Source organism: Lucilia cuprina, chromosome X (assembly GCF_022045245.1).
Source record: "Lucilia cuprina isolate Lc7/37 chromosome X, ASM2204524v1, whole genome shotgun sequence".
Taxonomy (NCBI): Eukaryota; Metazoa; Arthropoda; class Insecta; order Diptera; family Calliphoridae; genus Lucilia; species Lucilia cuprina.
This window is the reverse complement of record NC_060949.1, coordinates 4,047,651-4,062,180: the sequence shown is the minus strand read 5'-3', so window position 1 is coordinate 4,062,180 and position 14,530 is coordinate 4,047,651. Positions and strand designations below refer to the sequence as shown.

At 29.0% G+C, this 14,530-nt stretch overlaps 1 protein-coding gene across 5 annotated transcripts in view; it reads right to left on the bottom strand.

Moving 5' to 3' along the window:
- Nucleotides 1–1,845: 1,845 nt before the first annotated feature.
- LOC111675077 (protein Gawky) overlaps nucleotides 1,846–14,530 on the bottom strand; it is a 41,038-nt gene continuing 28,353 nt past the window's right edge. For 4 of the 5 annotated variants that reach the window (XM_023435790.2, XM_023435793.2, XM_023435791.2 and 1 more), the window contains 7 exons: nucleotides 14,090–14,494; nucleotides 13,764–14,030; nucleotides 13,513–13,697; nucleotides 11,349–11,496; nucleotides 10,942–11,153; nucleotides 10,654–10,879; nucleotides 1,846–3,642 (listed from right to left, as the gene is read on the bottom strand). In XM_023435790.2, coding sequence (XP_023291558.1) covers nucleotides 2,878–3,642; nucleotides 10,654–10,879; nucleotides 10,942–11,153; nucleotides 11,349–11,496; nucleotides 13,513–13,697; nucleotides 13,764–14,030; nucleotides 14,090–14,494 — 2,208 coding nt within the window. In that variant the 3' untranslated portion in view covers nucleotides 1,846–2,877. The remainder of the gene's footprint in view (nucleotides 3,643–10,653; nucleotides 10,880–10,941; nucleotides 11,154–11,348; nucleotides 11,497–13,512; nucleotides 13,698–13,763; nucleotides 14,031–14,089; nucleotides 14,495–14,530) is intronic. The other variant, XM_023435792.2, reaches the window with a different exon arrangement.

Here is a 14,530-nt window from a genome sequence, read left to right as displayed (position 1 = left end):
CGAAAGTCACTTAAACGCATATATTTTGAAAGTGTTGTGTACATACGTATGAACCACTCTACGAAAATTTTTGGAGAGGCCCGTAATTGGTCATAGCTTCCACTTTCGAAAACTACTTAAACACACATAATTCATTAATTATTATATCTTGTAGAATAAAATTCGACTTATTATTATTTTCCATATTACTAATTATAAAAAATGTTTTCCTGATCGGTCCATGATTGGTCAAAACTCCCAAATAAGGTGCATTTCCAAAAATTACTTAAACTCACATTTAAAGTGAAAGTTATCGGGATAAAATTCTTTATACGAAATTTTACTTCTGAAAATCATTTAATAGCACTTTATTCATTGTTAAATGATTATATTTATATAAAAATCTGTGTATAGATAAATCGTTCTATAAAAATGTTTTCAAGCTGGTCAATTAATATACATTTTTCTGGACCTAATCAAAATTTAGATAGTTAAATGTGTTATAATAAAAATAGCTGGTAATTAGGATTCGGCATAGCCGAATATATCATCCTAACATTTTTAATCTTAATTTTTCATTTGTTGTTGCAACTTACTTTGTCGTTGAAAGGTAGCCAGCAATGTCCTCTTAAAATTTATTCGAAACTATATTTCATATTCTCTAAATGAATTTTTTCATCCTTGAAAAAGAGATATTTAATTGTAGACTAGCCAATTAGGCCCTATCGGCTTACGGCCATTGTTTTTGAATAAATAAAATAAATAAATAAATAAAATAAATAAATAAATAAATTCGCAACTAGTTACACTTTTTTAACACTTGTTTATTAAACGCTTTGTAACCAATTTGTTAAGCGCACAGCTTTTATTTTAATAAATAAGCATTTGATATAAAACGTAATTTTTCATTGTATTTTTATTGTAATGGTAGAAAGTACATATGGGAAATATAAAGAAACTTTTAAAATAGATGTCTTCCGATTTGGATGAATGCAAAGCTCTTAAATGTAATCCAAATCGAAGCATTCATTAAAAAATATACATGTATATTCTGTAAATCGATTCGGTTTCAAAACCGAGAATATCTAAAACCGAATTTGGAGTTCTGTAAATCGAATTTTTATTTGAGCGTAAAATTCATAAAAATAAACATATTTAAATTGAAAAAGAGTTTAGCATTAATATTAAGTTACAATTGTATTAAAAACCCCAAAAAATCGTTATTTAATTTATTATAATAAAATTAACTTCGATTTACTTTCGACTATATTTGTGAATTTCGTTTGAAAACGAAAAAAATTATGAGAATTCGTTTTTAAACAGGAAATTTGCTCTATTTCGATTTACATAATTAAACACAAAAAAATATATTTTTTTTAGGATTTAAAAAATAGCAATCTATAGTTCATTGGACAATTTTACTAAGACTAATAGGTGAATAGACTTAGAGTTGTGTCTTCCCTACTATACAAAAGCACTAGCCTTGGTGCAAAATCGATTATATAAGTTGGGTTACTTGACACGAAATTGTCTAAATTTATGTACTCAATGATAAACTTATATAATTTACTTACATTTTCTCAGTCAAATTCTATAGCAGTTTGTTTCGAACGTTTAATAATAAAATAATACTAGTTTGTAGTTTAACCTGTAAAAAAGACTAACATAAATAGCTTCCGTAGACGAGTCGAATCCTCTTACATGTCCGTCTCATATGAATAAGTATAAAAAAGCAATTCAATTTTTTGTTTCAAATTTTATTTATAATATATAGTCATCTTTATCTATCATATTTTTTTATTTTAAATAATAGAAGAATAGCTTGGAATTTCAATATATATGTATTTATACATATATACTAATTCCTTTAAAATTTATTTTCTCACAAATAATTTATATTATCCAATACCCGAACATAGAAGTACACAGTTTTTCATTTTATAATTAAATATAGATTTTTTTTAATTACATACATTTGTTTCATTTTCTAAGTAAATGTTTCTCCTCCATTTCCAACTATGAAATTGCGAAAAGTTGCAAAACATGGCTTTTAAATAAGGAAAGGTTACAACTAAACCAATCCACCAGACTTGTATGTTATGAAAATCTAAATTGGTTATCAACCTCTTTATAAACGGATGGTTCGTAATTTCCTAGAAACAAATGTTTCTACTGTATTGAGTAACTAACAATAAGAGAGAATTTGTTTAAGAACTTTATGATGCTTAAATATAAAATAATCCACACTTTTTGTAACATAATTAACATTACTTTATGAGATAATACTACTAATAAGAATTGCATTTGGTTTATTTGATCTAAATGAGCAACTACCTTCTTCCCTAAGCTTACATAACTTTGAAAAATGATTCATATGCCCTTTAACGCTATGGCGTTCTTTCTAGCATTTAATAACAAAAAAGAACATTAATTAAATTAACAAAAATATTAAATAAAACTATCCCAATATACGAGTAGGTTCAAACAACACATTGAACAAAATAAAAAAATATTGTTCTCGTTATACATATATAAACCTTTAGAAATTTATATACATATTGTATGTATGTAGTTAAGTAAAGCACATTACATGACTTTTTCTATGTAATTTGAATAATTAATAGTTTTAAAATTTTGTAAATGTCATAATTAACAGTCTTCGTTTTTATGTCGCTGGGTTTACTTTTGTTTTTTAATTCGTTTTGATATATACATTATTTTTTTAATTGTTAATACAATTCATTATTTATTGTTTGTTTCATAATATGTATATAGTTAAAACTACTTGAGAAATCTTCTATATGGTTGTTGTAAGCTAGGAAGTAGTAGTGGTATTTGAGGAAGTGTGATAGTAGAAAGAGGATTTGAGGGAATTGGTTTTACACTAGTAAGCCTTATCTAGTCATCCACAATCGAACACACATATTTGGAAATGAATTCGAAGTCATCACGTCCACCGGAGGGTCGTGTTTGAGAATTTTGTGTCTGTTGGGGTTGTTGGCTAGTTGAACGCCACCCCGTGGTGGTATTAGCATTTGAAGGATTATTTGTTGCATTATTGCTGTTATTTGTAGCAACATTTGACGTATTTTGTGTACTTGTATTTGGATGAGAATTATGATTGGATGGTTGATTTCCGTTTTGGCCGGTATTAGCGTTGTTGCTGCCATTATTAGCTGAATTAATACTAGAGACATTGTTTGCAGGATTGTTCGGCTGTTGATTTATCCCATTAACGTTGTTGCCACCCGGAGTCGGGGGATTTTGTGAACCTGAGGCATTGTTAACATTATTGACATTATTGGCATTTGTATTTGAGCTGCCTCCACCACCTCCACCGACTCCTCCTGTACTATTAACTGCGGATGGGTTATTATGGCTTGAGGCTTGCCCCTGTTGTGCTTGTTGTTGTTGCTGTGTGGCAGTTGTATTGGTGTTTTGTTGAGGCAAATGATGCAATATTGAATGAACTTCATTCTCGCCGGGTGACTCAGCAATGATGGTGGTGTTGCCTAAAAAGCAACTATTCAAGGTCATTTGTGCTTTTCTTGCTTCTTCACTTGTGGAGTATTTACACAGAGCTATGCCCTGGTTCAAATACAAATGAAAATTCAGCAAAGGTCCGTGCTGCATACATAAGGTACGTAATGTTGAGCTATCAATCTACACATAAAAATAATATTGAAAATTGTTATTAACAAATAAATATTCAAGCACCAAAGATTTTAAAAATTTGTTTTGCGATATAAAAATTAAGTAAATACACTTAAATAATATGAATGAAAAATTCAACGTTTTTTATGTTAGAGAGGACGAATAAAACTGTTAAGGACGTAAATAATTTTGAAAATATATTTGAAAAATTTTCAATGACAATTGTAACTGTAAATTTCGTTCCTTATAATAATATGTAATTTGTAATTAGTATTACCTCAATTACAATTACTTGTTAATTCAATACCAATTGTAATTAGTAACTTCAATTAAAATTACAAGTAATTGTAATTGGTAATAGCTTAATTACGCATTACAAGTAATTGTTATTGACCATGTAATGAGTTACTTTGTGTAATCATTACTTTTTATGTCCTGAAATCATATGCATTATTAATCATCGATCGGTTAATTGATAAATTTTTGCAGAATAAATGTAGATTGTAAAATATTAAATAACGAATAAACCGAATAATTTCCGTCAATTAACCGAGTAAGAAAAATTTACCATCAAAATTACTGTGTATTTTCCAGACATTTAATGCATTAAATTTGCATTAACATTAAATATTTTTGAATTTCATGCATTAATTTTACATTAATATTAAATATTTTTGAAATTAATGCATTTATTTTGCATTAACATTAATTTTCGATTAACATTAAATAATAAGTAATAAAATTAATGCATTACTTATAAAATGAATGAATTAATTATACCCTCCACCACCATCAGTGGCGATAGAGGGTATATATAACTTTGTCATTCCGTGTGTAACACCAAGAAATATTCGTCTGGGAAATATTCGTCTGAGTATATATATATTCTTGGATCTTATGAAATTCTAAGTCGATCTAGCTATGTCCGTCTGTCTGTCTGTATAAAACATTCTCAAAATATTTATTATTGTACTAGGCTGTTTGGTATTGAAAATGAGCAAAATCGGTTCACATCGTTAAAAGTTATGAATAAAAATTTAAAACAACTCCGAAAAATAAGCATTTTTTACACATTCGGATGTAATTTTGACGAAAACTATACATGAGAGCTTGACTACAGCTGAAAATTGGCGCAATCGGTCCACAATTTCATATACCTCCCATACAAAAGTACATATTCCCGGAAATGAGTTCATTGTTCATAACTTCCGTTAGAATGCAGATAGCTTCACAATATTTTACAAGTCAAAATCTTATGTAAATAGAATTCATTTAGAGAAAAAATTTTCAGAATCGGTCCATAATTCGTCATAGTTCCCATACAAGGTCCTCTCCCGAAAATCACTTAAACGCAAATAACTCATTACTAAATTAAGATATCCATATAAAATTTGGTACAAGTATTGCTCTTATATACAGAAATATTGCTCTGATTTTTTTCCGATCGGTCCATAATTGGTCATAGCTCTCATATAAGGTCCCCTCTTGAAAATCACTTAAGCGCAAATAACACATTACAAAATTAAGATATCCTTATGAAATTTGGCACAAGTATTGCTCTTATATACGGAAATATTACCGTGAAATTTTTTTCCCGATCGGTCCGTAATTAGTCTTAGCTCCCGAAAATCACTTAAGCACAAATAACACATTACAAAATTAAGATATCCTTATAAAATTTGGCACAAGTTGCTCTTACATACAAAAATATTACTGTGAAATTTTTTCCGATCGGTTCATAATTGGTCATACCTCCCATACAAGGACCCCTCCCGAAAATCACTAATACGCAAATTACTCATTACTAAATTAAGCTATTCATATAAAATGTGGTACAAGTATTGCTCTTAAATACAGAAATGTTTCTGTGAAATTTTTTTCCGATCGGTCTATAAATGGTGATATCTCCCATACTAGAATACCCGAAAATCACTTTAACCTTATTTGAATAGTTGCATTAGTGTGTGAAGCTTTTGATTTTTGAGTATGAGAGAAAGAAATATCAATCATCTCTTTCTCTCACACATAAAATCAAAAGTTTTCCAAGAAAAGTTTTCCGATGTGAACCGGCACTTATCAATTTGTGTAGAACAATATTATATAAAAGAAAATGGCGTTTGTAATGTTTAATAAATCTTGCAAGTGTAACAGATTTAAGCTGCCTAACTATTGGAGTTGTTCTTAAAGTCCTTTCTAATAAGTCCTATACTCGATAATACATATCAGAAGAATAGTATCACTTCCCAGGTATTCCTTTTTTAGTTTATTTTGATACCCCGTGAAATGTTATATAAATATCATATTTAAAACATACACGTTTCAATGGAATATAGGAGCTAAAAGAAACGACTTTAACATATTTCATTTTAGTTTTATTTAGTTAGATCGAGGTCTTTTGTGCTGTATTTTTATTTATGAGTATGAATTTTATGCACTAAATTCAGAAATATTTAATGTAAATGCATTAAATTTTAGAAATTTATTGTTAATGTAAAATTAAAGGAAATCACCCAGGTCTGATATGTTCTTCAAAATTCAATGTTTTTATAATAAATTCCACTTTTATTACTTCTTCTAGAATAGGTTCATACAGAAATATTTCTGATCCTTGAAAATAAATCTTGAATATAATGATATCGCCTTTACTTCTACTACCAGTTTTGAGGAACATTGTTGTGTTTCTTAAGTATATGTAATATGTTTTTCAGCAATAGTTATACAATAGTTCATTGGAACGTATAAATTCTCGAACTCGTTAAAAAATCTTTAAAACCTTTGATGAACTTATTTTCTTATATTTTATTAAGAAATTAAAAAAGTGGAAAATTATAATTTTTTCATAATAGCAAGAAAAATATTAAAAAAGCAATAAAGCAAAATAATAAAGCAAAATGTTAAATTTGACACATATTCGTTATTATTGTCAATGAGAACAGATTTACGTCTCCAAATGCCCTTGATTTGACAAGAGCTTTTGATTTCATCGATTACTCGGTAATGATTTACAAATTGGGTGAAATCTTTGGATTTTCTGTATCTGCATGTAGGTTGGTTTCATACCTCTCAATAGTGTTTGTAAATTGTTCTTTTGCAGATAATGTATTTCTTTTGTTTTGTGCTAATCGTGATGAATGTGATGTACTAGAATCAAACATCAATTAGAGCCTTAGGCACTTTGCTCAGTGGTCTGCTCAAAACACATTGCTTGTTAATCCTACTAAGACTAAAGCTATTCTCTTTCGACAAATTTTCGCTAATTTAAATACATATATGAAATACAAGAAAAATTCGAATACTTTTGTGAGGCAATTTTATGGACTTTTTTTAAAATCAATTGAGGTAAATGTAATTTTTCCAAATTTTAAAGAGTGTGATATTACACCTTAGGACTTTCTAGACAATATAACAAATTTAATTATTCATTTCACACACAAGAATATTACTAAATTATGTTTCTTTTCAAAGTACAACCAAATTCGAATACATATGTAAGACACTGTATGTGTTGTTGTATATTGGTTTTGTGTTGTGTTTTTTGTTTCGTATGTTTGGATGTCTGTTGGTTTAATTGCGTTTTGTATTTTGTTTTTTGTGTTTTTTTTTTTGTATTTCGTTTCGTACATATGTATCAGGGATGGTAAAATTGGTACGATGGAATGTTCCGTGATAATCCCTAGACTAATTTGATATTTTCATGGCCACAATCTCAATATCCGATTGTAGTCGGTATTTTTAAAATATTTTTTATTGAGAACTTTAAAGATAAAATTCCGTATTCATAAATGCTTAATAAAGTTATTGATGGTTTATTGTTAGAATTTTGTATGGAAAATATGCGTAATATTTAAAGTAAGCCATTGATACCTTTATGAATACGGGTGAAAAATTATGGAGGTAAAAGTTTGTTTAAAATTTCAAATGCTTTTCCAAAAATGTTTTGGATTTTTTTTTTTTTTTTTGTTAAAATGTCGAAACCCTGAGACTAAGTTATATGCTTATAAAGGATTAATCAGCAATAAATTCAAACCTGAAATTTTCTCTGTGCCATCTGAGATTTGAGATATTTTGTCCTGAGTTTTGAGAAAACGCTATTTTTGTTATTTTTCGGTTATAACAACTTTATTTGTAAAATGTATGCCATCTGAAAGTTATTCTTTAAGCTTAATAATGACTTTAGAAAAGTATACTTTAATCTCCGAGATAAAAATTTGTGTTATTAGCGTTAAGTTGAATGTCTAAAGTCATCATTGTATAGGGCCAAACGTAACCTGATTTTCACTAAGACCGAATTTATTGAAATATAACAAGTTGTATCATGACTGCTTTAAATATAACATTTTTACAAAGTAGAAGTTCGTGGTAATATTTGTATGTAGCTATGAAATACCATGCACCCTTTTCCGTGGCAAAAAATAGTGTAGCAAATTCTATCAAATTATATTTAAGAGGTTAATATTAAGGGACGGACAAAGATTCACCATATCAAAAAATGTATGTATGTATTTTAAAAATTGCAAACTTTTAGCAAAAAAAAAGTATTTTAGTACTTTGAGATCCAAAAAGTACCCTCTGAAATATGTTTTGATACTGAAACAAAATCCCTTCTTCCATCCCTGATATGTGTGTTTGTTTCGATGTCTGCTGGTTTCATTGCCTTGAGTATTTTTTTTTTTTTGTGTTTTATTTCGTTTAGCGATTTTGTTGTTTATATCGTTTTGGTATTGATATAGTCTAAAAAATGAATATAAATTTCTAAAATGTATATAAATTTTATAAAATTAATATTTTTTAAATACACTATGTTGAAGGGTATATAAGATTCGGCACAATCGAATGTAGCACTCTTGTTTATTTTAATTAATTTCAAAAAATTATGAGAGCCGTTGCAAAAGCTATGTTGTGAAAATTTCGAGATTTTTTTTATTCAATTTTTTTTCAGCCCTGGACAAAAATAGGTGTGTCACAATTTGCCGATCCTCTTCACTCAATGATGCACATGATTCATCCATAAATTTACATTTTAATGTGCAATTTTTCAACTTCATTATTCCAATACCTAGCCAATACGAGCAAAAAAAGAACTTCCAAAGAAGCTAAAAATAAGTAAAATTTACTCCATGGAAGTACTGAAAAAGACCTGAAAAAGTTATGATTTTAACACAGGCTTGTAATAGGAGCGATTTCCCTTTTATTTGATTCCAAAATCACTACATTTGAAGTCACTCTCAGGAAGTAATTTTTATTTTATATTTTTGGAAGTTATTAAAATTGAAATAATATTAACATAAATAAACTACACGCCTTTATAAATTAGCTCATTAAAATAATATTGGATTAATTAAAATATCATTTCAAAAAATATAAAAAAATAGATTCTTTTCGCTTTTCTGGACGTCAATAAACATCAGTTTCAAAGAAAGTAAAAAAATTCACTTAGTGCTACTTTTGAAGTGGTGATAAAAGTTATTCTTTTGGAAGCACTTCGTTTTTTTTTTTTTTTTGCTGGGTATAGGCTATAATCGGTTATAAATTTCTACTTATAAAAAGTTTACATAAAAAAATAATTCTTAAAATTAATAATTATGATCTAAATAATAGTATTAGTAGTTATCAGTAATTTTACTGAATATTTTCCCACAAAAAATCATCTTTTCTCATTTATAAAAAAGACACACCACTTTATAGCTTTATGCTAGTGGAAAACTTGCTTTTTTATCTAAGAAAAGTTTTCCAAATTAAAAATGCAAAAAATTGCATATTGAAGTAAAATTTTACGATTTATATCACTTTTTACGAAAAAGTAAATCACACACCTATTTTTTGTCCATGACTATATGTACTGAAAAGTAGCATACTCTTTACAACCAAGAAATTACTAACATATACCTTTGTATGAATTAGGTCATAACTATTATTTAAAGTCTAATTCAGTTTTAATTGCAATTAAAAAAAATAACCAATAACTTAGTTTTTATACCCTTCACTTTCGTGAGAAGGGTATATATAAGTTTGTCATTCCGTTTGTAATTTCTATAATATAATTGTCCGACCCTATAAAGTATATATATTCTTGATCCTTATAGATAGCGGAGTCGATTAAGCCATGTCCGTCTGTCTGTCTGTCCGTCTGTCTGTCTGTCTGTTGAAATCAGTTTTTAGAGGACCCCAGATATCGGCGATGTCTGAATCTTCAATAATTCTATTAGACATGCTTTCGAGAAGATCGCTATTTAAAATCAGCAAAATCGGTCGGTAAATAACGGAGATATGAGCAAAATCCGAGACAACCTCTGAAAATTTCATCAAAAAATTGTTAAAAAAGCAACAAAAACACTGTACATAGAAAAAGATGTACACGTGTGTGTGTAGATGTATTTGGTTTTATACAGCTGTGTATTTTTTGTATGTTTGGAATTCAAACATACAAAGTATACACAGCAAAAAAATATGATTTGCATTTTTTGTTAAAATAAAATAATTTTCCCTTTTGTTTGCAAATATATTTTTTGATGAATAGAAAAAAGTATTTAAAACGTTTTCAATTATATGAGAGTAGATTGTGAGTTATTGTACAATAATTTTTATGCGAATAATGTAAGTTTGAAATTTAAAACTAACACAAATTTTTTCCAAGTGCTTTTTAAAACAATTTTTTTTACGATAAACAAAAACAAAATCTACGTCTCGTCAATGTTTACCAGCAATGAATCAGAGGTCGAAGTCGACCGGCTTCGAGTGGGAGCTTAGCCGCCGCCGAACTATATTTAGTTGCTTAAGCCGCCGCCGAAACATTCGGCTTAAATCGACTCAAATTTTTTTAATGTTTTTATTAACTAGACTGTAAGATCAATTATGTTTAAAATACACTATGGTGAAGGGTATATAAGATTCGGCACAGCCGAATATAGCACTCTTACTTGTTTTAATTCAAAATAATTCCCCTTATAATATAATGATAAGTAGTTGGCAACCTCTATGAAAGATTAAAATATTTGAAAAATATGAATAAATTGCACCCACCTGTGCGGTTAAATTTTTAAGTAGTAACCAATTTGAGGTCCAATTAGAATTTGTTCCCGACCAGCCTCCAGTTCGACCACCGCCTAGCCAACCATTTGCATTGCCGGGATTTGTTACATTAGGTACGCCACCTCCACCAGTTTTATTACTTCCTAGTCCTGGTGGTGGTCCGCGTGAAGTCTTATTCATTGAAGACCATATTTCTTGTGGTGTGTTATCTGACCAACTAATGTAAATAAAAAACAATAATAAACATATTTTTTTGAAGTTTGAAACATGTTTTAGAACCTGGGAAAATTTTGATTGCTCGATGAGGGATTAAAGCTCCAAGTGGATGATGACGTTAGTCCTAATGACGGTAAATCAGTCGGGGAATTTTTGTTAGCAGCATTAGAAAAAATATCAGCATCTTTTGGCGTCGGATTTATTGATAACGGAGATCTAGCTACACTTCCAGGAGTTATACTTGGATCATCCTCAATGCTTTTTATCTGCGAACCCTTAAATTAGATAAGTTGTACATAGAAATAATTTTTAAATCAGGAAATGAACTCAATTTTCCCTGAACTCCTAATGCTTCTAAATACATCTTAGATATTAATAATTAACCTTCAAAAACGACGAAGATTTTGAAAAAAATCTGGTACGAATAACGATTTCTGAAATTCATTTCCTGATTTTATTAAAGAAGTTACCTTCCATGGTTTTCCAGGCTCGAACTCCTGTACCAAATCGGTATATGCAGTTGCAGTTGAAGGCTGTCCAACTGACCAGTCTTTATTCTCACTATCATTTGAGGGGTCTGGCCAACCGTCATTAATATTTCGTCCGGTTGACCATGTTCTGAAATTAAATATTTTTGAATATATAATTTATTTTATTTTTATTTATAGTTGGCATACAAGCAAAATTTATTTGTTTATATAGCCAAATTATTATAAATATTAAAAAAAATATACAAGAAATAAATGTTTAAAGATATTTATATACTACATGACTGGCATAATTCAAAATTCGGGAAATATACACATATGGACAAAAAATGGACGTTTCCATAAAAAGCATTTCTAAGATTAAAAGATAAGACAAGACAGGAATCTATATTGTACAATAATTGATTTTCTTAATCTAAATTTCTTTCAAGCTTGGACAAAAAATAGGTTTCTATTAAAAAAATAAGATGTCAAGAAAAAATACACCAAAACTGTTGGTATTTGAATAAATATTTATTAGGACTGTCAATATCCACAATTAATTTGTTCAATTATTGCTACTGAGTACAAAATTTTCTTTGAATAGTATATTGTTACCGTTATTTTGAAAAACATCCAAAATTACTTTTCATTTATACAGAATTTGATATACATAAAGTTTTTCTTTTGTCTCATAGGGTTTTCACTGATTTTATGTAGGATTGCCTTGCCTACTGAAAATTTGTCGGGTTCTGCATCAAAAACCACACATCTCCAATAATCTTCAATAATTTTGCTATAAATAATTATTTTCGGTCCATTAGGGATAAATAGTATTCCCAGGTACCTTAAAATCTTCTCAGATCATATGATACGCCTCCTTTTAGTTAAAAGGTTAAAGGATCATCAACAACTGTTTTTTTTCACTAGGCATACTAACGTTCCATTTTAAATCAAATGCATTTGTAATGTAATGATAGCAACTAACAACTTGTTGCCAATTCTCTCCCCACCAATAATGCCTATTACTCGTCTTTTACCCTGTGGGACTGACGTGATTATTTTATTGACATGGTGTCTGATAAACGCTGTTTTTTATATTTTCAAGATCTGTCTTTTAAACCTACTTAAACTATTTATGTTTATAGTTTAAGAATCTAGGTTGTTATTTATTATTTTTCAGTCTGGCAGACCACCACGTCAGTGCCAGAGAATTAAAAATATTTATTAATTTCAATGTGAAATTTATTTGTAATTAGTAAAATATTACTGAATAACATGTTTTTCCCACCTTTAAAACAGACACGCCTATTTTTATGTCAACGCCGGAATGAAATTTAGAATTAAAAAAAAACCAGAATTTTTACAATATCGTTTTCCGCTGGTGGAAATCTTATTTTTTAATCTTACAAATATTTTCCAGATTAAAAATGCAAAAGTTTCCACATTGAAGTAAATTTTACCGATTTGTATTTTTATTTCAAAATAAATCACAAACCTATTTTTTGTCCATAAGTGTAGATTTATTAGATTTCAAATATGTCTATTTTCACGAATATTTTAATTTAGATAAGAAACATATTATTCACTAATATCTGAATCTGGAGTAAATTTTTAAATTCCTTGATTTGTTTAAAATTTATTAAAAGTTAAGAGTTTGTATTACTTGAATAAATAAATAAAATAAATTTCATCAAACATTCAAAGCCATTTTTATACTTTTTTGATAAATGGACGATATGTGTAAATAACTTCAATGCACTTCAAATTCTTAATCTTTATTAGATTCATATTCAAAAAGTTTAATATTGTTGTAAATATTTTAATTTACAAATGTATATATCGCACACGCAGTACAAAAGTAACTCAATAAAAACAAAATTAATAAAAATGCAAACCAAGAAATAATCAACATACTCAGACACATGCTAATGTATTTTTAATTTATAGACATAACGTGTTATTCTATTAGTAGGAAGTAACAATTATTAACATCAGCAATACATCCAGAATAAACATCAATGCATTTTACGAAAACAATTTAATTAAATACTTATTTATTTGATGTAGAATATTTTTGAAAAATTCTAAATAAGCGTATGAACTATTATCATACGCCATAATTAAAATAATTTCCAATTTTAAAAGTCTGAACAAATGTACTTACCCATCACCTTGTAGACCCAAAGGTCCCATATTACTCGCATTTGTTGTGGTTAAACCAGCACCTTGTTTTGTGGCGCCAGGTGCACGAGAAAATTCTGTGCTATCCGTAGTGATATCTTTGTCTAATGGAAGCTTCCATTGGTTTAATCTAGATTGTTGGTTTGGTGCGCCTTGATACCCACCAGTCTAATAAAAAAATCATATTGTGATTTTCGAATTAAAACAAAAGTTAATAAAAATTTTTTTATGTACCTTGTTTAAGTTCATTTCTGAGAAATTTGCCTGCAAAGCTGATATGGCATCGTGGCTTCTTAAATATTCGTTATTAGTATTATTGATATGCGTAGCAGCCGGATGTGGAGTTGGTTGTAAAGCTTGCTGCTGTTTTATATATATTGCTTGTTGTGCATTTATTTGGTTTTGTAAATTTTGTATTTGCTGCTTATATTTGGCAATGGCTAGCAGCGTACTGCCATTATTACCATTACGTGCTAATGATTGCTGGGCCCCTTGTAGATGCTATGTAAGAATATAATTGTTTACAATTTCATACTAATAGTCATTGCTTGTTGACTTACCTTAATATTGCTAAGTAATTGGTTAAGGAGTAAAAGTGTGGTGGGAGCCAATGGCTGATTTAATATTTGGCTAGACAAATATCCGCTCTGCACGGCTAATTGTATTTGTTGGACCAACATACGAAGTTGTTGGGTTGATGGTTGATTCGTACTGTTTGAAACAGCGGCAGCATTAACAGCGGCGGCATTTACAGCTGCAGCGTTGACAGCGGCAACATTAGATCCTTGACCAAAGGCAACAGCAGCATTCACAGATTGGGGTCCACCGGCACCGACATTATGAGGGCCTTGATTAAGGTACTTTTGCACTTGCAAAGGTTGCATTGAATTAAGGGCATTCAGTTGTGGATTATTACCGCCACTTGCACCGACAGATCCACCGCCCATTGAATTTAAAAGGTTATTCTGTATAACAAAATGCAAAAAAAATAATTTAAACAA